At 38.5% G+C, this 25,563-nt stretch overlaps 1 protein-coding gene across 2 annotated transcripts in view; it reads right to left on the bottom strand.

Annotated features, from left to right (window-relative positions):
- Positions 1-596: 596 nt before the first annotated feature.
- Positions 597-25,563, bottom strand: part of cpeb2 (cytoplasmic polyadenylation element binding protein 2) — a 190,836-nt gene continuing 165,869 nt past the window's right edge. For both annotated transcript variants that reach the window (XM_085966119.1, XM_085966127.1), the window contains 6 exons: positions 23,272-23,448; positions 23,084-23,173; positions 20,361-20,479; positions 16,237-16,351; positions 14,016-14,197; positions 597-4,528 (listed from right to left, as the gene is read on the bottom strand). In XM_085966119.1, coding sequence (XP_085822245.1) covers positions 4,301-4,528; positions 14,016-14,197; positions 16,237-16,351; positions 20,361-20,479; positions 23,084-23,173; positions 23,272-23,448 — 911 coding nt within the window. In that variant the 3' untranslated portion in view covers positions 597-4,300. The remainder of the gene's footprint in view (positions 4,529-14,015; positions 14,198-16,236; positions 16,352-20,360; positions 20,480-23,083; positions 23,174-23,271; positions 23,449-25,563) is intronic.

Genomic DNA, 25,563 nt, shown 5'->3' with positions numbered 1-25,563 from the left:
GCAACATTACAATTCTGCATGGAGTGTAATGTTACATTTTTGTTTCTGTTTTCCTTCCTCCTTGTATTATATAATTCAGTTGCTAAACAAAGTTAAAGTAACTTGCATCTGTACCTCAAGCCTGTTCTGCTATTCTATTATATCATGGCTGATCTATCAATAAGATTAATATTCTACTCTAGAAAGAATGTATTCATGGATATTGGGACAATTGCAAGTAAACCTAACCTCATGAATGTCCCAGTTGCTTGATTGGAGCTGGAATTTATTCGGTTTATCAGAAGCAATTACAAAATCCTACATTAATAGTTGTGCAAGCCAGTTATATTAAGTTTGCCGAACAGGCCATTAAAATTCTGGAGTTATTAGCAGCGACAAGCAACTATCCAGACAGGTATGACAGCCTCAGTGTAAATCCTCCTGCTACTGCAGGGAAGGAACTGCAATAATATTGGTTAGAATGAAGAATGTGAAGCTTAGTATAACAGAAGCACAGATTTCAGAAGAACTGAGACCTATAACACTCCTTACTCAAAGTCAGACACCGGAAAGACGAGTTCATTTTCTAATTTCAAATAGGACAGCTGACAGGTACATTTTTAGCATAGAGCAAACATGCAAATAGTTTAATGGTTTATTAATTCAGTCAACAGTTAATATTACAAATATTTAAAAATTACTTAATATAAATAGTTGGCAGCAAACCATTCCAGTACAGAATTATCACCAGTACAACAGACAGACTGGAGGATTAGACATCAACAGAAATATGCAAAATAAAGAAATATAAAAGTTGAAAATGAAATTAAATCAAGCTTGAGGTGATCTTGTGTCCATAAAAGCATGGGTTCTCCTTTATTTAAAAATCAAACAAAATTACTAATCAACTCTCCCTATAAAGTACAAAAAGGAACAGAATTGGCAGAAATTGATGGCTGTCTAATTTGCATATCAAAGAACCATTAGTTGCTAATTACAACCTAAACACTCCTGTAAACCACTGTTCTGAATCTATACACAAGCAATTAATTAGAATCTAGAGACTTTAACAATATTACAAAGATTTTAGCTCCAAAAATAATTCAAAATAAAATAAACTTTAGGAATTAGCATCATAAAATTATATTTTCCACATAAAAATACAAAATAATATTAATGACACTGGCTGAATAAGAAAATTATTCCAAGTATCATGCTACCATTGAAAAAGTAGTCATATTTTAAAGTAAGATAAAATAAAAACAAAATAGGCAAATATGCATGAAAAGTATCTCCTTTTTTTCTTTTTTTAGCAAAACACTATCCAAAATAACTACAATCATTTACATCAGTACAAAGATCTCTGGATTTAAAAATATTAGCATGACAAAGGGGTAAAATTTCTGACAGTAAAAAAATGACATTGTGGATAACTAGTCTGCAAATATGCAATGAAAAAAATAAATCTGCATTAAAAGGTTTACACTGTTATTCTTTTTCTTTTCTTACAAACATTAGAAACAGTATTGCACATCACAACACAGAGTCGAGGTTAGTCAGCCTTCCAAAATGTGTTATATTCAAGTCTTTCAGCATCTTTGAGGAAAGGCCTTATATGGCCAGATGCAACAGGGGTTAAAATGTCAAGTGTTTCCCATAAAATATATTTGCTTATGTTTTCTTTGCAAAACACAGCGTGGTTTTAAAAAATTAATTTCTCTGCAGAGCCCTGCATCTGGGCAGAAATACATACATTCGGGGAACACAGTATGTGAACAAGCTTATTAGAATATAAAAATAATACAATCAAAACAAAATAATTACATTTCTACAAAAATAGTGAAATAAATATGATTTCTTTAAAAAAGATGCATTACAGTGTTTACCATTTTCTTCATGGCAATGCTGAATAATTCAGGTGCTACAGTAATAAAGTTGTCTCGGGAAAGAAATGACAGCAGATGAAACAAAAATCATTCTACCACCACCCCACCCTTAAAAAGGGTTCACTTAAGATTTATATAAATCAAATTAATTTAACAAAATACCTTGGTGATTATGCCTTTAGTTATACTTAAGGAGCTGGGGATATTTCAAATTACTGCACCTACTTTCTGCACAGTTTTATATAGAAGAGCCCTCCTAAGGTTACCACGTTAGTTTACAAATGTCTAGACCCTTCCAAATTTAGGAAGCAGAATGTATGGAAAAATAAAATTATCAATTTGTTAAATCATTTATTTGCCGAGTTAAATTATATATGCAGATCTTTCAATAATAAACATAGCAAAACTATCGATTTCTCTTCTAAATTCAGAAAATTGAGGTATTGCAAAGGAGATGCCATCAGTCAAAAAGTGTGCCCTAAAACAGCTGACTGTTGGGAAAAACTCTCACCAAGATACAAAAGTAGTGCATAACAAATGCCAATATGGGTGTCTGAAAATGGAACAAATTTGGCAGAGAACGAATACTCCAAATAGCCTGGAGAACCATGGTAAGTAACAAATGGGAGCATTAGCCAATAAATAAATTAGTAAAAAAGCTATTCTTCAAAACAGCATTGACTTCAAACATTTTAAAAGTTGCATCACAATCACTATAAACAGCAGAGTTAGACATGAACTACATACACAAAAGCACACCAGGAGACCACCAATGTTCAAGACCAACACCTTGCTTACATAAAAAGATTGTCCCTAAGGATTATATACGGTTGTTCTATACAGTAAATGCTTGTAATGGCATGATCACCTTTTTTAAATAAATAATTGACACCCGCATAACTTTCTGCAGCTTACTAATACATTTTTTTTCTAGTGTGATTAAACTGCAGAGAAATTCAATGCTTTATGTCAAACCAGGTTAATTTAACACCATAGTCATCTCCATTTTGACTTTAAAATGGTTAGGTTCAGTAAATCACGTTTCTTATATTATGAAATCAGTACCATTTTATAACTTTTTGGGGGGGCTTGGAGTTTGGTGATTGTTTAGCAGTGTGCTGGCCATCTTTGGTTTGTAGAGGAAGTCTGAGCCATTATACCAAAGAGTTTTATGAAAGGGGCAATGAAATCAAAAGCTTTTCTTTCTTTTCCATTTAATAATTTGTTTTAAAATCCTAGCTACTTTTAAATTTCTATTTAGGACAACAACTCACTCAACACTAAACAAAACCCACATGTTAACAAGATTGCACAGGGAACACGAGATTACATCCAGTCTGTAGAAATCGAACTCCACAACCCACCAGGTCACGATAGTGGCTGCACTTCTACTCTAAAAGCTAATTTGCATAATGTACACATAAAGTGTAGCGTAGGACATTCTCGTTACAGGAGTCACATTTATACATGCAAGTTAGATTTTTTTCCTCTTTTTCTTTTAAACTATTATTGTACCTTTCATTCATGCTAACTAATTTGTCTGAATGTTTGCCAAAACTGACATCACATCCATTGCTGTGAAGGAACATGTATGAATATACTTTTAGTGCATGCATAAGGTGTACAAGTAAACATGCAGTTGTTTAAATTCACATTCTAAACTGTGGCAGTCTAGGCCATTGCCGCCTGCATCTAATTCTTCCATAATGCAGCTGCTATAATTATGTTTCTGATCCCATTTTGTTACTGTGTGTTCTGGCATTAAATATAACACCTATATAGCAGCAAAGCTCCTAAATGCAGCTCGAGAATAATAACAATGCTAAAATAGTTAAACCAGATCAGTCTCTTGAGGTATTATTTCTTGCAAGTCAAAATGGAGAGCAAAAACATAACCCTATTTTTTTTTAAAGTTTGTGTATACATTGCAAATAGCAACATTAAAAAATAAAATTTTGTGTGGCAGAAATCACTCACCTATAGCTAAACTTGCCTCATACTATTTGCTACCTTTGGTAAAATTACTAGGGACAGGTCTTGGAGATGAAACTGAGCTTCCTGAAATAAGTGCATGCTCCACCCATTAAAGATAGCAGCAAACTGTGCGCCCCTAAATGGCAACATTCTCACTTCTAATTTTAAGTTTTTTTTTATATAAAAAAATAACTTGAAAAAACTACAAAAAATCCTTTTTTTTTCAAAAACATGAAAGTACCTCAAAAAAGTTAGTAAAGCCTGAGATGCAGGGTTTTGGTGACAAACAGAGGCCTGTAGTGTATTAGCTGCTACATATGATGTACGCATTGAGAGCTGGGGTAGGAGGCAGAAGAATGCACTTATTTCTTCTAACTAGTCATGGTTTCTTCAGCCTTTTAAGCCTCATGCACTCTCCTCTCTTCATCCGTCATGATCCTTCAGGCGCCTGAATGTTATGTTCAGCTCCAGCGGAAATGAACCTGTCGAGGGCGGTCAGCCCCCTCCTTCACCAGCGGCTTGTGGAACTCCCGCCCGGCACGAGAGTGGATGTTTGCCCAACAAAATTCACAGTAATACTGCAGACAAGTGACATTGGCACAGAAAAATGGAGCAAACTTTCCACCACATCGCGCACCCTGGCATTCATCACACATTTGATCATCTAGCACGTATGGCTTAACTTCCACCTGTTGGAATAAAGTACAATGTTTTATTAATATATTTCTTCCCATACAGTCAGTGCAAACAATCTGAGGATCTACAAGACTGATAGGGCATACAAACACAAACTAGGTTAAGTAGTAAAGTTTTCAGCTCATTAAACTATGTCGTTCATGTTGCAATTGCTTCCATATGTTCAGTCACCATGCTCTAAATCTATTTTCAATAGATTAGACAAAGTGAACAAACTTAGTCCAAATTCCTCACTCATTATACCAATAGATTGCTTACATGCCTTATTGGTTTAAAAATGTGTTTTTTCAATGTTTTATACAATTTAGGCTATTAAATAAAATTTGAGTAAAGGTGTTTTTTTGACTGAGGCTTTTGTGTGTCAATGAGAGGCATTTTGTTTCCACTGGAGCAGAAGACATTGTTTAAGCCATTGAGCTCAGACACTGAAGCCAGCATCAGTCAGGTTCAGAGCATGGCAAATCATCACATGTTCAAGATGCTGGTCATTGGAGATTTGACAGGAGGCAAAATCTTCCTGAAGTCGTGCTTCATCGCTAACAGCTTCAGTAAGAACTACAAATCCACCATAGCAAATAAGAGGGAGGAAAAAATATTTTATATAAATCATACTAGTAACTGAGAAGGGGGAAAGAATAAAAGTACTGTAACTTATGCAAATACAGCAAATTTATTCAGGGGGATAGTTGAAAAAATAAAATAAATAATTGAGAATAGGAGGCTATGAGGAGAGAACAAATATCTTAAGGAAATTTTATAAAGGCAACAGGTAAATATTATTACAAATATTATATGTGAGACCCTGTATCTTTCATCATCATATTTTTTTTACTTCCCGTCAGTCATGTGTAAAGGTTGTTGTATCACAGCAATGGGTGTACCACTGTTGTGTGTTCAGGCTGTAGAGGGACCTTGGTAAATATTAGGCACAGCACTCTTCGTCCTGGACTATCTGTGAGCATTGCCACGGGAGGTCGACCAGCACTACATTATTAAAGCTATTCAGAGGTCAGGAATAGATTAGTGTAATACTAACCTCATACCATTGAAATAAATAATTTTAAATAAAAAAACATTTCTAAATACATCACTTATATTCACCTTATTATCCCATTCTCCTACTTTTATATACTTTCACGTTTACCTAATCTCCAATTACATAGAATAAACAGCACAGAAACAGACCATTCGGCCCAACCAGTCCATGCTGGCATTTATGCTCCACTCGCGCCTCCTCCCATCTTTCCTCATAGCTATCAGCATATCTCTCTATTTCTTTCTCCCTCATATGCTTATCTAGCCTCTCCTTAAATGCATCTATACTATTCGCCTCAACCACTCCCTGTGGTAGCGAGTTCCACAGTCTCACCACTCTCTGGCTAAAGAAGTTTCTTCTGAATTCCCTATTTGATTTCTTGGTGATTATCTTATATTGATGGCCTCTAGTTTTGCTCTTCCCCACAAGTGGAAACACTCTCTGTGTGACTACCTTTCATAATTTTAAAGACCTCTAATAGGTCACTCTCTTCTTCTTTTGAGAGAAATGAGACTCAGCCTGTTCATTCTTTCCTGCTAAGTATAACCTCGCAATTCTGGGATCATCCTTGTAAATCCTTTTTGCACCCTCTCCAGTGCCTCTACATCCTTTTTATAATATGGCGACCAGAACTGTACACAGTACTCCAAGTGTGGTCTAACCAAGGTTCGATACAAGTTAAGCATAACTTCTCTACTTTTCAATTATATCCCTCTAGAAATAAACCCGTTTGCTTTTATAATGGCCTTATGAACCTGCATCGCTACTTTTACTGATTTGTGTATTTGTATTCCCAGCTCTCTTTGCTCCTCCACCCCATTTAGATTCTTATTTTCCAAGTAATGAGTGACCTAATTTTTCTGACCAAAATGTAATACCTCACACGTCTCCATGTTGAAATTAATTTGCCAATTATGCCCATTCTGCAAGTTTATTAATGACTTCCTGTAATTTGTTGCAGTCCTCCTCAGTATTGACTATTAACCCCCCCCCCCCCCCCCCCCCGGCAATTTGGTGTCATCCGCAAATTTAGAAATTGTGTGGGGAATTTTTTTGTGGGGAGGGGAAAGAGGTCAGCTGGTGCGTTTTGGTGGTGGGTCGGGTGGGAAAACATTTTTTTTTGACAGCAGGTAGGGAACCTGCTGTCAACCCGTCTCCATGCTAGTCTCCCAGATGTCGGGTCTTTCATCGCTGAACAGACCAGACACCAATCAGCGGGGGAAGCGATTCAGATTATTAAGAGCTTGTTAACAGGCACTTAATAACTATTTTAAGCTCACCTTTAGATTTTAAGAGTTTGCCCACGGCTTCCCCGCTGCTCGGGGAGTACGTCAAGTAAGGAGGTCGGGAGTTGTGTCAGCATGGGATGATTGCTTAACTTGACAGCTGCAAATGTTCTATAAAATCTCCCATCTCACGGTTGTTCACTTTCCAAGGTTAGAAGCTGTTGCTTACTGCATTTGGAAGACAGATTGAGCTTTATGCAGGTTGCAAGTGTTTGGAGCAAACTCTGTATCCAGTGTCACTTCATTGGAACAACCTCGCTCACCACTGACAGGTCGCTTCGGTCATCTCAACTTCACCTGCAATCTATTCCATCAGTATCGGTGCCCTTGAAACTATCTCACCTTGGTCCTCAGAATCCCACCACAATCAGCCCCAACACCAGCAGCACCAGGCACACTAGCAGCACTAACAACAACACCAACCTTCTTTGCAATCAACTGATGCTGCACAGGACACAGGGCATCAGCACCCGACCACATTACTGCCCGGGACGCCAGGGACGTCCTCACCATAGCCAGATTTACTTCACTTGACGCTGTACACCCTGGCTGCCACATGATGTGCCAGGTTGGCACCACCCCACACCAGCACCATAAAGCATCCCTACAATGCCCAAGCCATTCCTTTCACTCTCATCACCATTGCGGGGGGTACAGTTATGTCTCACCATTCACTGCAACTCACTAAGCCACTTCCAAAGGTACACACAAATCTGTCCAAGAACAGAAAGTGTTGAAAATAAAGATTTAAAAGTTTGACAGCACATTAACAGAAACTTCACATGAACATTGGCTAAAACTCCCAAGTGCCTAACCTTGTGTGTTGTTAGTTGGTATGACTGGACAAGGATGAGGGTGAGTGTGAGGTGTGGCTAGTGAGATGGGGAAGTGATAATGTATATAGAGAGGGATGGGTGGAGGTGCAAGGTAAGTTGGTGTAAGGATGTGCAGGAGTAGGGTAGGGAAGGCAGAGTGATGGGGATGTGATGAGTGACACAGCAGGGTGAGGTTGAGTGTGGCTTTGCAGTAACGTTTCTTGATCTGCTGAGATCATTGAAAGGTCCTCCTAATGACATCCCTGCTTGTGTCCTTCTGTGCAATGTGCAATCACGCTGCGTTGATCTCCTGGGGAGGTCTCTCCCTTCAACGTTGCAACATTCTAAACACTCAAATGTTATTTTCTATTTACATCTGCAAAGGTAATTAAAATTCAACTTGGTATTCATTAATTTGCCCAATTTGACATTTTTGTCTAACTGAGCCATGTAATATTAACAAATCCTACTCAGTATTTAAACTTATTAAAATAATCAAATGACAGTACGAAAATAATTTCTAAATTAGCCAGATTTTGTTTCACTTCCCCTTAAATCTAAAACAAATACGTATTACCCAACAGATTTCCTTCTTTGCTCTCACCTTATTGTCAATCTCACGTATTTGATATAGATGGGAAAATTATATTTATGTGTTGAACTGCCCATTGTACTGGTACTGAACCCTACAATTTACAGAATAACAACAGAAAATGCTGGAAAAACTCAGCAGGCCAGGCAACATCTGTGGAGAGAGAAAGAGAGTCAACGTTTCAGGCATTTTCTGTTGTTATTTCGGATTTCCAGCATCTGCAGTATTTTGCTATCCTATAATTTACATGTTCTCTGACAATATCCTTCACCTATACAAGACAATGAAAAACATGGCATTTGTATAACATTGCCCAGTTTAGGTCAATTCTCTTGTACCTCCAAAAAGGCATGATTCTGAATTTGGCAGCACAAGAAGATTTGAGTAAAGGTTCATTTTGGCATTTTACAGCAGCTAAGTACACAACAACATGAAGCAAAATTAATATGCCAGCATGAAGTACACTGAGGTTAATTTGAACAGCTGAAGAATTTAATGTTAATTTATAGCCTCAGTCTCTTCACAAGAACAATGGCACCATAAATATACGCTTCATTTAGTCACATCTGCAGACATTGCATATTAATAAATTATGCATACACTGTACTGTTGTTAATTAAGATCATGCAATGCATTTGAGAGAGTTTTGCTAACAAATTAATAAAAGGAATACGTAGGAGGGCAGCAAAGCTAAATCTTGGAAATTGTGTTAATTTCAAATCAACAAAAATGGCAACTATAAGGAATCATAGGAAGAACTGTTCTTTGATTAGTGGAGTGTCAGACATACATAGAAACTCATCCCCATAATTGAGTATTCAAACCATACAGTTTCTGTTTGCCAAATAAACAGTGCACATACTCTCCAGGTAGGGACACAACCTTAAGCTCAAAGAATTTAGCAGATCAGCAAGAGCCAAGGTATAATGACCCTCAAGTGTGTGCAAAGGTACTGCTTGATTTTAACTAGTTAAAACCATGCAGCTTACCAGTACATGGCACGGGCCAGCTTCCCACTGCTTGGCTAGCGTTAGGATATTAGTTTGCAGGGTTATCTGGAGTTAAGTGGAAGGAATTTAGCCCCCAGTGACAGGTCTACCCTTCCAGTTTCTCACTGAGCCAGGCCAACCATCAACAGCACCCTGGAGAAATGCAGGCCTGCATGGCTCAGATATTAGATTACAGAGTATGCCACAGAGGATTGAGTCAGTTTGAATCTTCCATCGTTAGGTGGGTTATCTTGGAGCCACCTCATTTGAGAGTCATTAGTCATTGCTTACCTCTCCTATTACTCAATTTAAACAAGATATTTTTTCAATGTTATTCAAATCTTGTAGCGTTCATAGCATATTGAATGAATACCTATATTTAAGGCAGACCAGTAGGTGAAGCTATTGCTTGTAAGTTTTGTGCTGCAATGTAACAACTTCAGTATGTAATGAAGGTAAAGATGGAGTTCTGAACTGTGTGTACACTTGAATGAAGATCCAGTAATGAAATTTGCAGAATGCATGTGGTAAATAAATTTGCATTACTAATACATATTTTTTGAATGATGTGATTGGCTAGTAAGCAATTAAACATGACCAAGGGTAACTGGTTATATTTTACATACACACACAGACTGTCTAAGGTAGGTGTGAATTGCTAAGAAAACATCCAATTCAAATATCACAGAAGGTCAAAGCTCTCATGTCCATGGAGACATTTATCATGTGGACGACAGCTAATTACTGCAGCTGTTCTTAACCACTGAGCTGAAATGACTAATGTTCAGTTCTAATCTCCTTAGACATAGGCATTTTACCTGATCCATCTGTCAATATTACTCTACTCTAATACCAATGTCCTACAATTAGAAGGAAACTGCTACATTTTCAGAGTTAAATGTGACAATTTACTATTAAATACAATAGCTCTGTCACTAGAATACTCGTTTGTACCACTATCTTTAACAGAACGTGCATTATTTATAATTCTTTCTGCTAATGGGGAATCAGCATTAATGCAATTCCTCTAAAATGAACTCCATTCTAGAATATATTTTTCAAAAGGATCACGGAAGAGCATCGCAGAGCACACTGTAGTTTTGAAGCATTGAAGTTGCAATTTGAAGAAGTCAAAATGAACCCCATCTATCCATCAGCACCATTTTTTGGTGGAGGGGGAATGAAAGAAAAAAAGGTCAAGTAATGATTACATAGACTTTGAAAGTGGTCAGTAATGTATTCCTACTTAATACACAAATGTACAAAGATTTACTTCACATTGCAGATATCATAATGAGGACCAAGAATATGATGGGTGTTGGTTTACTCTACATAAAGCAGAGGAAAAGCAAAAGCTTTTCCATGAATGTGATGAAATCTTGAGGCAACTGACAAGAAAACTACAATAGCCCAGTAAGATTAAAGTGATCTCCAAATAACAATGGTTCATATTTGCTATTTAAGACATTTTATTTATTTATTTAAGAAATTAAAACATGCTCAATGGGAAACTAGTAAAACAACTGAAGCTCTTGTTTCAGCACTGCTTATGGAAATAGTAGTGGACACTATACCGAGGTCACAAAGCCCTGAGTGACAACCTGTTATTAGTAACTTCATTGTAGGGCAATTTTCCAATTTTGTTCTTCTGGTGGAAAAGTTTGCCTGCTCCAATCACACATCAAGTTCTGCGTGTCAGCTCACATTTCCAATATGTGCTTCCAGCAGGAGGCGCTCTCAGCCAGCAGCTCAAAGTTACAAAATTAGTCTCATATGCAGCTGCTCAGAATAATCCTTAAGGTGTAGTCTGTTCAAACTATATTCATAAAGATAAGTATAAATGAGGGAGATCAAGTGTCAAGTTGGATTCAAAACTGACTCAGAGACCGGAAGCAGAGGGTAATGGTCAATGGGTGTTTTTGTGACTGGAAGGCTGTTTCCAGTGGGGTTCCACAGGGCTCAGTACTAGGTCCCTTGCTTTTTGTGGTATATATCAATGATCTAGACTTGAATATAGGGGGTATGATTAAGTAGTTTGCAGATGATACTAAAATCGGCTGTGTAGTTGATACTGAAGAAGGAAGCTGTAGACTGCAGGAAGATATTAATAAATTGGTCAGGTGGGCAGAACAGTGGCAAATGGAATTCAATCCGGAGAAGTGTGAGGTAATGCATTTGGGGAGGGCTAACAAGGGAAGGGAATACACATTAAATGGTAGGACACTGAGTAGTGTAGAGGAACAAAGGGACCTTGGAGTGCATGTCCACAGATCCCTGAAGGTAGCAGGACAGGTAGATAAGGTGGTTAAGAAGGGATACGGAATGCTTGCCTTTATTAGCCGTGGCATAGAATACAAGAGCAGGGGGGTTATGCTTCAATTGTATAAAACACTAGTTAGGCCTCAGCTAGAACACTGCCTGCAGTTCTGGTCACCACATTACAGGAAAGATGTGATTGCACTAGAAAGGGTACAGAGGAGATTTACAAGGATGTTGCCGGGAGTAGAGAATCTTAGCTATGTGGAAAGACTGGATAGGTTGGGTCTGTTTTCCTTAGAACAGAGAAGGCTGAGGGGAGAACTTATTGAGGTGTATAAAATTATGAGGGGCCTAGATAAAGTGGATAGAAAGGACCTATTTCCCTTAGCAGAGGGGTAAAAAACCGGGGGGGGGGGGGGGGGGCGGTGGGGGCACAGATTTAAAGTAATTGGGGGAAGGTTTAGAGGGGATTTGAGGGGAAATTTCTTCATCCAGAGGGTTGTGGGGGTCTGGAACTCACTGCCTGAAAGGGTGGTAGAGCCAGGAACCCTAACTACATTTAAAAAGTACTTGGCTGTGCACTTGGGATGCTGTAACCTGCAGGACTATGGACCAAGAGCTGGGAAGTGGGATTAGGCTGGATAGCTCTTTGTTGGCCGGCGCGGACATGATGGGCCGGAATGGCCTTCTTCCGTGATGTAACTTTCTATGATTGTATGATTTGGCCTATCTAGCTCATCCTTCATTGGAACTTACAATGTTCACTTCCCCTCAACCGCATCCAGCTGCCTCTTGAATGTTTCGAGAGTTTCTGCCTCCACTACCCTACCCAGAATTCAATGTATTGATCATTTTTCAATGAACAGCTTTCTGACATCAGTCCTAAACATACCTTTTACCAGCTTGAACTCACGTCCTGCAGTCATGATCTAACTTAAAATAGTCTCACAATCAACCTCTTCTATTCCACTTCCTATTTTATATATCTCCTTTCCAGACTTTCCTTATACATCTCCTTTCAAGTCCAAGTTTTTCTAACCTTTTCACATAAGCCAGTTCTCTGACAATAGTATTCAGTCTCTTTGCCTTTCTCTGCACTGCTTCCAGGATTTTGATGTTTTCCTTGTACCTTGGTGACCAGATCTGAACGCAATATGTAAAGTGTAGCCTTACCAGAGCATGATGATCTTAGACAAAGCTCTTAAAGTACAATCACTGTACAAATGATTTCTTAACCTTATATTCACAAAAAGCATATTACAGTACTTGAAGAAGCAGTTCTACAATGTTGCTTCAAGGACCAATGCTTTCAGTTTGCTCCACTTATACCAAGCGATGGATGCTACAAGAGCTGGAACAAAAAAAAAATGTGCACACGCAAGCTTCTGCATGCACAACTGTTCCAACATTTGGATTAGAGTCATAGAGTTATACAGCACAGAAAGAGGCCCTTCGGCCCATCGTGTCCGCACCGGCCATCAAGCCCTGTCTATTCTAATCCCATTTTCCAGCACTTGGTCCGTAGTCTTGTATGCTATGGCATTTCAAGTGCTCATCTAAATGCTTCTTGAATGTTGTGAGGGTTCCTGCCTCTACCACTCTTTCAGGCAGTGAGTTCCAGATTCCAACCACCCTCTGGGTGAAAAAGTTTTTCCTCAAATCCCCTCTAAACCTCCTGCCCCTTACCTTGAAACTATGCCCCCTGGTTATTGACCCCTCCACTAAGGGGAAAAGTACCTTTCTATCTACCCTATCTATGCCCCTCATAATTTTGTACACCACAATCACGTCCCCCCTCAGCCTTCTCTGCTCTAAGGAAAACAACCCCAGCCTGTCCAGTCTCTCTTCATAGCTGAAGCGCTCCAGCCCAGGTAACATCCCGGTGAATCTCCTCTGCACCCTCTCCAATGCAATCACATCCCTCTTATAGTGAGGCGACCAGAACTGCACACAGTATTCCAGCTGTGGCCTAACCAGCGTTTTGTACAGCTCCATCATAACCTCCCTGCTCTTATATTCTATGCCTCGACTAATGAAGGCAAGTATCCCATATGCCTTTTTAACTACCTTATCTACCTGTCCTGCTGCCTTCAGGGATCTATGTACATGCACACCAAGGTCCCTCTGATCCTCTGTCCTTCCTAGGATCCTACCATTCATTGTGTATTCCCATGGCTTGTTAGTCCTCCCAAAATGCATCAGGATTAGTCAGGTCTTACAATTTAACAGGGTGCATTTTTGCGCAGAGTACGGATCTTCTGCAGTCCGAGGGTACAGCTGATGAATTTTATAGAGGTCTTCCAAAATCATAGAAACATAGAAAAATAGGAGCAGGAGTAGGCCATTCGGCCCTTCGAGCCTGCTCCGCCATTCAATATGATCATGGCTGATCCTCTAACTCAATACCATATTCTCGTTCTCTCCCTATACCCCTTGATGCCTTTTGTGTCTAAAATCGAAGTAAAACAAGTCATCGGGTCTGCAAGCTTCACATGACACTTACCCGTTTATCAATATCTCCATGCTGTAGCTGAACAAACCGAGCACTGATGGCAGCTATATAGCTCTGCTGATTCGAGAAGGCAACGCGCCCTGCACCTTTAGGGTACTTTAGCTCTGGGTCAGTATCAATCCCCGCGTAACATACTCCACCATAAAGCCGATCCATTATCATAGCTAGCTCCACTGCAGAAGAAGAAATACAAAGGCTTTTAAACCCAGAATGATACAAATTGAAGTGAATGAACTGTCTAAGTAGAATAGCTGTGCTCTTAAAAACAAATTAAGTGAATGCCCCTTCATAGTGGGCCTACTGGTCAGTGTAAACTACATAATCGTTTAACCACATGGCTGTTTATTAATAGTTATAATCACCATGGACCAGTCCCTGCGGTCCCACTTTCTGATTAGTTTTATTTTCCGCACCATCAGCTAATTAATTGACAGAAATCCATGATACTGGCGTGAAGCACGATAGAGCAAAGTAATAAAAGTTAACTTTTTAGGAACAAAATAGATACCGACAATGGATTTGTATTGTTAACCATTTGCTATAACAGTTCTCATTCCGGTTACAAAAAAGCAATCAGAAGAGCACTGTGAATATAAAAAGGTTATGTGGTTCCATATTATGCTCAATTCTGGTTTGCAACATCTAGCATTTAAAATTCAGACCATCAGTTAATTCTAGATAACATGACAAGAGATTCATCAGTTCAATTCAGCATTTAAAAGGAAACAAACTAATTTTGGAAATGTACAATTCTGCTGATTTACATTGGTAGCGAGACAGATTTTGTCCAGTTTCATGTCAAGTCTTGACGATGATGACAACAACTTGCATTTATAAAGTGCCTTTAATGTTAAAGCATCCCAGGGCTCTTCACAGAGCCCGGAGGAAAAATGGATGCAAGCCAAAGAAGGAGGTATTAGGAGGAATGCCCAAAAGGCTTGGTCAAAGGAGGAGCTATAAGTGGAGAGGCGGAGGCATTTTAGGAGGGAATTCCAGGATGTGAGGTTTAGGTGGCTGAAGTCACGACCGCCAACGGTGGGGCGGGTTGTGCAAAAGGGCAGAGTCAGAGGAATGGAGAGTTCTCGCTGGTTCAGTGACCAAGGAAGAAGTATAATCGTGCTTGCGGCAGGGGCTGAAGACGATGGCTTTGGCCTTCCCAATGAAACTGCAGCTCACTCCAATCTGAATGTCAGGTAAACAGTCTGAGAGCACAGCAGCAGTGGAAGGGTCAAGAGAGTTGGTGGACAGGTAGTACTGGGTGCCACCAGCATAGATATGGAATTTGACCTCATGTCTGTGGATTACATTGCCTAGCAACAGCATGTAGATAGGGAGGTGGAGGGGGCTAAGGATGGATCCCTGGGGCACTCCCAAGGTGATCGTGTGGGGGGTGTAATTGAAGCCATCTCTAGAGATACTCTGATTTGTAAGTGTGGAATCATGTAAGCCAGTCCCACGGAGCTGGGCAACAGAGGAGAAGCACTGGAAGAGGATGGTATGATCAATCATGTTAAAGGCTCCAGAGGTTGAGGAGGACAAGGAGGGATAATGTACCATAGTCACGGTGACAGCACATGTTGTTCATGACTTTGGTTTGGGCCATTCTGGTGGTGTGGGAGTCGCAGAAACTGCAGAAGAATTCAAACGGAGTTGCAGGAGAAATGGACACGATTCTGGGAAGCAATAAGACAAAGATTTGAGAGAGGAAAGAGGTTGGAGATGATGCAGTCTCGATGGGCCGAATGGCCTCTTCCAGTGCTGTACTATTCTATGATTCTATGAGGTTGTTGTTCACAGAGACAGAGGGGTAAAGGGTGTTTTTTTTTAATGCAGGTGATGACAGTTGTTTTGAAAGAGAGGAGGCAGTGCCTTAAGAAAAGTAACCATTTACAATGTCAGCTAGAATGGGGGGCAGGAAGGGCAGTTGGGAAGTCAAGAGTTTATTGGGAAAGGGGTCGAGGGAACAGAAATTAGGTCTCATGGACGAGGTGAAATTCATGGTCTGCAAGCTTGTAGTTTCCTATTGCACACTGGTACTAGTGTATTGTTTATGGCATTGCTTAGTCAGCATTACGAAGCATTTAAGGATAAAGCAAATCTACAATACAAGATAATTTTATTAGTGTGGCGTAATTAACATTTTTCAACACAGTATTAGTCTACACCCAGAAAGACTTTTTTCAAATAGCTCAATGGAGTATTTTTCTTTTACCAGCTCTCAGAGGGCGAGGAACCCCTCCTACAAAAATAGTTTTGCGAGGATCAAGTGGCTGTGAACCGTCCATTACAAAGTCGCTGTCACTTAGATTCCATGGCCGGATCTGGACCTAGTTAAAAATAATAGAAATGTTCAAGTCACCTAGCTATTTCTAAAAAAGACAATCATAGTACACAAGGAGAATCATGTGACTGACATTTTCCAATGTCAATGAATAAATGTTGGTCAAACAGCAACAAGACACTTTGTCAAATAATTATATTATGACACAATCGAGACTTTACACAAGGAAATAACCTACCATCATACTTCAATTAATTATTCCAATGCAACATTTATGGTATCCCCGAAAAAAAATCTCAACACAACTGGCCATAGGTCAGAGAAACCTGTATGAAAGTGTGGCCTATACATTAGATTGTATGGTAATTTAGAGGCTCAGATATTAGACCATTATAGAATGGTTACAGCACAGAAGGAGGCCATTCGGCCTGTCGAGCCTGTGCTGGCTCAGTGCAAGGGCACTTCAGTTAGTCCCACTCCCCCGCCTTTTCCCTGTAGCCCTGCAATTTTTTTTTCCTTCAGGTACTGCTCCAAATCCCTTTAGAAAGCCATGATTGAATCTGCCTACACCACCCTTTCAGGCAGTGCATTCCAGATCATAACCACTTGCTGCGTAAAAAAGTTTTTCCTCATATCGTCTTTGGTTTTTTTGCTAATCACCTTCTCGACCCTTCCGCCAATGGGAACAATTTCTCTCCATCTACTCTGTCTCGACCCCCTCATGATTTTGAATACCTCTATCAAATCTCCTCTCAACCTTCTCTGCTCTAAGAAGAACAACCCCAGCTTCTCTAGTCTATCCACGTAACTGAAGTCCCTCATCCCTGGAATCATTCTTGTGAATCTTTTCTGCACCCTCTCTAAGGCCTTCACATCCTTCCTAAAGTGCGGTGCCCAGAATTGGACACAATACTCTAGTTGAGGCTGAACCAGTGTTTTATAAAGGTTCATCAGAACTTCCTTGCTTTTGTACTCTACGCCTCTACTTATGGAGCCCAGGATCCCATATGCTTTTTTAACTGGTTTCTTAATCTGCCCTGCCACCTTCAACGATTTGTATACTAATACCCCCAGGTCCCTCTGTTCATGCACCCTCTTTAGAATTGTACCCTTTAGTTTATATTGTCTCTCCTCGTTCGTCCTACCAAAATGTATCACTTCGCACTTTTCTACGTTAAATTTCATCTGCCACGTATCCACCCATTTCACCAGTCTGTCTATATCTTCTTGAAGTCTATCACTATCCTCCTCATTGTTCACTATAGTTCCAAGTTTTGTGTCATCTGCAAATTTTGAAACTGTGCCCTGTACACCCAAGTCCAAGTCATTAATATATATCAAGAAAAGCTGTGGTCCTAGTACTGACCCCTGGGGAACACCACTGTATACCTTCTTCCAGTCCGAAAACCATTTCACCACTACTCTCTGTTCCCTGTCACTTAGCCAATTTTGTATCTATGCTGCCACTGTCCCTTTTATTCCATGGGCTTCAACTTTTCTGGCAATCCTATTATGTGGCACTTAATCAAATGCCTTTTGGAAGTCCATGATGTCAACTGCATTGCTCTCATCAACCCTCTCTGTATAACTCATCAAAAAATGTGATCAAGTTAATTAAACACGATTTGCCTTTAACAAATCTGTGCTGACTTTCCTTAATTAATTCACACTTGTCCAAGTGACTGTTAATTTTGTCCCTGATTATCGTTTCTAAAAGCTTCCCCATTATTGAGGTTAAACTGACTGGCCTGTAGTTGCTGGGTTTATCTTTACATCCTTTTTTGAACAAGGGTGTAACATTTCCAATTCTCCAGTCCTCTGGCACCACTCCTGTATCTAAGGAGGATTGGAAGATTATGGCCAGTAGCTCTCTGATTTCCACCTTAGACTACCCTCAGCATCCTAGGATACATCCCATCCGGTCCTGGTGACTTATCTACTTTAAGTACAGCCAGCCTTTCTAGTACCTCATCTTTATCAATTTTGATCCCATTCAGTATCTCCTCTACCTCCTCTTTCACTGTGACTTTGGCAGCATCTTCTTCCTTGTAGTTTGAGCAGCTTATAAAACACATTTGAACCCAAAATGAGATTATAATCCAGAAATCACTCTACAGTTTCCATTTTCTCTCTTTTGCCTGATGGCCGATCTGCTACCAAGACTGCCATCCATACCATTGGATGTACAGGAGATATTTGAAGATGGCTACTCTGCTTCCATGCAAGTTGGGTGAGGTAGTAAAGTTACTTATCTCCATACAGCAGCATTAGAGGGGTCAGGAACTTATCATATGTGGTATGTGGGTAAACACAAGTCTTAACCCTGTGTGACAACAACATGTTGGCCTATGAATGTACTGCAAACCACCGTGGTAACTTGCTTTGTTATTATATACATGGCGTAACATTTTATGATAGGGTTTAATTCAAAGAGCATTGTGCCTTTGATGTATGTTAACAATTGGGGATAAATACATTGTGGTACTGCATTAGTGCAAGCTAATCAAGAAATAAGCTGCAGTTAGTTGCCAGGAAGTATTATATCCATCATGTACTTTGAGCTACTAAGTCAAACAATCCTGATGATATTCATATCTTGATTAGGTATTTCAATTAGCAATTAACAAATCATTTTGAGTACATTGTTACTATGCAGGTTGGACAGAACTTTGACATTTCACTATACTAAATTGTACCAGTAGAATCTTCATACTTTAGTGCAGTTAATAACCAGAGTACTTGGAAAATATAACCACTTTTGGAAGTGTTTTTTGGTGATTGCAGCAAGTGCAGGAATGCCTGCCAAGCCATACCCATCTTTTTTACATTCACTAATCTAAGCAGGTTTTAAGATAGCCAGGGGCTAGATTACAAAATGCATCTGTAACCAAATTTTCCCACTGTAATTGCTCATTCCGGGGTGACCTTGTTCTAAAGTGTTTTACTTTTCAGGACTAATAACTTTTTTTGTACAACAATGAGGGTATCAAATTATCCTTAATCATCAATGCATAAATGATTCAAACCTGAAACATTTAAACATGTGAAATAGATTGCACATTAACTGCACAAAATATCAGTGACCATTTCGAGAGGGTTTTTTTTAGAGACTCTCTTCCATTGTGCATCTCTATCAAATAACAATTTATCCTACTTTGAATGAAAGCCAAACCTGTACTGCTTGATAGCACTTGCGACACCAATTCCAAAATGTTTATCTTTTCCCTTTCTCCAGTTCATGCAAATTAAAATGAAATAACATGAACTGATGGCTATCTACTGGCACTCTATTACACCTGACCAAACAGTTTGCTCACACAATTCAAGTGTTTAGGGTAACTGGCCCAATACAACCTATTGACAGGAATATTAATGGTAAACAGTAAAAATCTGTAACTACTAGCGATAATCAGTTTTGGTACAAATAAAGTACAACAGAACTACTTCAAAAGAATTTCACTTCTAAACACTTCGAACAGAACAATTTCCACAGCCTTATCCTTAAGTTTCTTCACAAAAAGTAACACGTCTAGCCTCCCAATCTTGATTGTGAGGTTCCCAGCATTTCTGAGGCCAAGTGCTAAAATATGTCCTTTTTTGCCGAGCCTTGGCTATTAACACTCCCTGCTGCTCAATGCTTTCAGTCAACCAATAGAGGTTGTGGAACCTGAGGCTAGAGAATGTAAATTACGTTTCTAAACCCTGTCTCAAATGTGCCAAGACAGCAGTTCCAATTAGAAGGTGACATTCATCTCGTGTTTTTAAAAACAATTAAGAATAAGGATCTTATCCAGGAATATTCCTTTCATTTGTGAAGTAAATTTATCTATTGTCACCCAGATTTCAGAAATGGATTTCTTGACCATCCTGCACAAACACAAAAATATGCAGAAGCCAGTTTGCCACACTGATGATAGTGTTCCAACTGCTTAACCTTGAGCACACACATCTTTTTAATTATACCCCTCTTTTTCACGTGCTTCAAGGACGGCAGCTGGTGTGATGAATAATGGTTATTGCCTACAAGCACTTTGAGATGCATTCTATAAACTTACTGGCTTGTCCTTGATAGTGGGGCTTGAAACACAAAGGTAGAGTTTACCATCCTCTTCAATACAAGCATCAATCAGAGCCTGGACAGAACTCTCCTCTTGAAACAGGAGAAACGCATAACCTGCAACAGAAGAAGAAACTATAAATCAGCAAGCATAGCTCCATTTATTTAGTCTTCAACTGTATTTCAAAACTAACAGCAATTTCTAATATACCATAAATAGTTGCTTGCAATTGGTCTAAAATGCTATTTTATCCAAAGCCTGTAATGTGCAACTGGGAACAAGGGGAAAAAAACATATTGAAAGAAAGTCACCCCTGGGCTGCCAATATGCATCGGTTAGTGGCTGGTGTAGAACGGAAGTGGAGTCGGTCGCTGCTGGCTCTCAATCATTTGGGATTAGGAAGACCGGGGGATTCTTGGTGTGTGTGTGTGTGTGTGTGTGTGTGTGTGTGTGTGTGTGTGTGTGTGTGTGTAGGGAAGGAAGAACACATTCAGAATATCTTTAAGCTGAATAGAAAAAACAGGAACTCTACACAGCCTTTTTTCATAATTGTTAGGTACGTCAGCAAAAATATACAAGCAATTAAGGAAACTTATTAAAATATATAAATACAGATTTGTAACAGGTAAGCATGAAATATAGTATTTCTGATGTTACCTATTTTATAAACATGATTGATAAATTACATATATTGTAACTAAACTAAATTTTGTACTAATTTAATAAAATTTACTAAATTATGATGTATGGTTGCCATATGGGACCCAGCAGTAGCTACACCCAAACATTAGCATATACATTCCTCAAATGAGGCAAGAGGCTCTCGAGAGATTTTATCCTCTTCTGTGCCATGCTGCACTGGGGAAGCAGGAAACCAAATGTAACTGTGCCATGCAGCTGAGCACATCCCAAGGGAAAAACAGTCCACGATGAAACAGATAATAATCTTCCAATTACATTTTGGATTCTGCATTTTACACTCATTGCCAGAATGAACTTATACAAGCAGCATTTAAAATGGTTTAGAGCAATGCAGTAACTACGACTGTAGTTTATTTCCTCCATGTTAAAGTGCTATATTAATTTGGCCTTCAAAGCATAGATAAAAATAGGTGATTGCTATAAGCTATATAATGGATTTCTTTTTAAAATAACTTTATGATTTCCTTTTTATTATGGAAGCCATGTCTCTTATTAAGATAAACAGCTTTTGTATGTTCATGGGTCTGAATCTTATTAACAAACTTTCTGGGTAAACAAGTACCATAAACATATTTCCAGCCTAGGAATGGTACTATGTGGTGACCCCTCTGGATGTTATTTGGTTCAGACCTGAATCACAAATGTCTCAGGAAATATGTACCTTTAAAAAAAAAAATTAAATCATTAGGTAAACAAATGGAAGCTGATCAGAAAACTTCTCTAATGCTTCCACATCAGCTGTAACTTGCCAGCCTTGTTTCTTCATCAATTGTATTTAAAAGTGATTCAACAAAATCATATCCAATGAGGATTATAGAAAAACTCGTGTGACGGTACACAGTTTTACTTTGGAACTTGAAAAATTTAGTCTTAGCACTGTACAATTAGCACATATCTACCACATTAGGTTTAAACTTCCATCACGGCTTCCCATTCTACTGACTGAAAATGAGCCTGTGGAACCATTTTGTCAGTCAGAGGCTAACTCTTTCAATGTGGGTCCCATTTTCCAAATGGATGATACTACACAGGATGGGTGCAAAAATAAGTGGAGTATTTTAGGTTAAAATGTATAGATTTTCTCAAATAGAGCATATTAATTAATTAGGTAAAAAATAAACAAAAGGTAGAGAATGCAAAGTAATAAGCAAAGGGTGAAAATTGGAGAGACTACTTTTTTGAAAAAGTATTTATTTTCATAGTTTAAGGCTAATATTAACAGCAGTAAAAGTACTTGTGACATCCAGAACAACTATATTACCGTAAAAACAAGGTCTGTTTCACTATCATGGCATGTGAACTAAAAACTTAAAAATACAATATAAATTTCTTTAGACCTGCAAGCTGTCTTAAGGTTGACTTCAAATTGATATCCTTAGTGGCAAATTATTCCCCACCCCCCACCACCACCACATGTCTCTCAATGCCATACACCTTCCCCAGAATACCTGCTTCTGGATCAAGTCCAATCCTGCTCAATAATTAGCTGCTAAAACATGCACAAGAGTGGCCCAAGGTAAATGGATGCCAAATTTTCCCTCTTCTCCACTTGACATCTCACCAACATGGCAAAGCTGAGATCTCAACTCACTACGCAGGGAGTCTTTGGCAGAGGTTATCAATACTGTGTTACTATACAATTAAATGGCAATGCACAATCATGCAACATTACTTATGATTTTCATTTAAAGCAAAGCATGGAGTTTGTAGATTAAACGAGTGTTACAGTAGTATAAACCTTGTCCCAGTCCTAAACAAGAATCCCTCTACCTCTCCCCCTAAAAACATGTAACTTGTAGGATATTTGCAAAATTATGGTACTTTATTTTGTAAATATTACATTAAGAATCCAGAGAACATGCATGACAAAAATTCAGAAAGCAGTTAGTCAGCTGTACATCTACATATAGCTGATGGTTTAATAATTTTAATGCACAGATAAAACAAATTCAAACTGTGTCTAGTTGGCTACAAACAGAAAATATGAGACAGACACATTATTAAATGAATTATCTTACCTTTTGGTGGAAAATAGGATTTGCTTTCAGCCTTATGAGGCCAGTCAACAACCAAAGGTCCAAAACGGCGAAAGCTGGCAGTAATTTCATCTGTAAAAGCAGTGTTTAATAATGTATACAATCTCTACAAATAAATACAGTATAGAAATGAAGAAACAACTCTACAGCTATTTCACAACTAACATTACCTTCATCAATATCTGGTGGAAGGCCACCAACAAATACTTTTCGGGAGTATCGTTCAATTCGTTCCCCATTCTGGTGAGATGAGCAGCAATTAACAGAATTCATAACCCCAGGGACAGTCTGGTCACCATGTCCATCATCAAGAAAACCATCCTCTATGGGGAACAATGAAGAACGGCCTGCAAAAAGTGACCGTCAATTGAGATTTAAAAACGAACTCAACTGCATCACACAAGGACTAAGGCCTTGAAATTATTCAATTAGCATAATATTAAATTTCTTTTTTTATGCAAAATTAAGTCAAATTTAAAGTTTAATTTGCAGAATAAAAGACACCAATTTGTTTAGAACAAACATTTACAAATCACTTGAGGTTTTAAAAAACTTCCCTAGGCACTTCACAGATAGGTGTATGGAAAACAGATGCTAACTTTGATACAAGCTTTGATGAAGGTAGGTTATTGTCAGGAATAAAATACGTGTATATGGTTTATAAAATCTAATCTCATTAAACCTGTTAATTCCATCTCTGGAAACTAAAAACTCTGCAGAGGTTTGGAGACGGTTTGTATCTTCATGCATAAATAAAATAATTGATGGATAGCGTCTTTGTTTGATTAGCCAGAGAATGTAATGCTAGTGGCTGTTTTGCCATTATGAATGACCACAAAAAGACTGTTCACTTCAACACAAATGACTCAGCATAAAGACCTATCTTCCCACTTCTGTGTTTCAATGTAAACCATGAAACACAGGCCTATTCAATTTATATTTGCAATGCTACAGATCTACTCTTCACTTACATTGTTATATAAAATAACCATTGATTCACAATGCCTTACAAAGGCACAGGATCTGTAGCATATTGTACCAGTTTGGACCAATGTCAAATTTACTTTTGGCCAATAATTCAGGATGGAGATTGAAGTTTTCATCCCCGCCAGGAAGGAAATCCATGGCTATCTGAACGTTTTAGATGTAAACTTAAGAAAGCTTAAAATATTCTGCAAACACTACAAAGAGCTGTTTTTAAGATACTGAATTCAGTAGCAGACACACAAATCGAAGTACTCTGCTTATTACTGTCAAATAGGTGCTAATCTAGTTCATTTGTCTGTTTCAGATCATAACTAAGAGTTCATATCCTGCAGGCATATGGGATGATTAATAATGCAATTAATAGCATAGTACCACTGGTATCTAGTTGCCTGAAAGCAAAAGGCGCACAGCAAAGATGGCCTCGTGTTTATAACATGCTGACTCAAGTCGCGTGCTGTCATACTCAGAGACTAAGTGGTGCTTTTCGAAAAGTGAAGTGACACTGGCTGTGTGCTCCAGCAGAGTTTAAACTACAGGTTTTAATCCAGAGGTAAATCCATGTCCTATTCCTCTGGAATGCAATTTGTACTATTTACAGAACTTATCACATCAATAGTAAAAGCACATGAGAAAAGAACTATAAATAAACCCATTTCACAGCAGCAAAAGTCAGCGTAAAATGGTACATATTTTCAAAAAGGTTACATTTAAATGACTACAAACAGAAGCAAAGGCAGAAGTGCGGACAGATTTGTACAAGCTTGTAGTCATCACAATGGCACACCAGAATTTGAAATTTAGTTGTATATCTCCACCCCATATTCTTATCAACTGATATATATGCACATATATAGCCTGTAGGATATATGAGTGAGATCACTGAAGAAAGAATTACAACAATAGACAGAGCAACATTTGCAAATTTCAGAAAAACAAGTCAGTCAGTGGAAGCGTCTCAAGGTTCTGGCTCTGGTCATTGCTCCTGCCGGCACCGATTCATTAATAGCTGATGCTAACATTTAATCTAAAGAATTTCTATTACTTGAAATAGTTTTTGTTCAGCAGGGAGAAAGAGATTAAAGAAAACAGGAAAAAAAATAGAAGCAAGAATACTTGTGGAAATGTCTTTGTATATTCCCCAAAATATCAAGAGACATGAGTACTAATATGTTTTAGTACACACCAAAAAGAAATATATAATAGATTTATTTTACCTTTCTAAATTGAAAAGCTTGAATCTAATCACATGTCCAGCATGGTGTATAAACATTGTTGTATAAAAGCAATTAAACGATCTGGGAGCTATGTTAAACTTGTTATCAATGAATTTTGTTTTAGTCTGAACAGAGAATGTCAGTTTTATTTGACTTGTATTTGTAAAGGAAATATCAATTTAGGCGTATTGAGAATGGCTTATACATTGTTGATCTATCTTGCTGTCAGTTTTCGTGGCCTTGTAAATTTAAGGTTGCACA

This window comes from Somniosus microcephalus, chromosome 2 (assembly GCF_052327205.1).
Source record: "Somniosus microcephalus isolate GS21.2 chromosome 2, FLI_Smic_1.0, whole genome shotgun sequence".
In the NCBI taxonomy this organism is placed as follows: Eukaryota; Metazoa; Chordata; class Chondrichthyes; order Squaliformes; family Somniosidae; genus Somniosus; species Somniosus microcephalus.
This window is presented reverse-complemented; position numbering and strand designations above follow the sequence as displayed.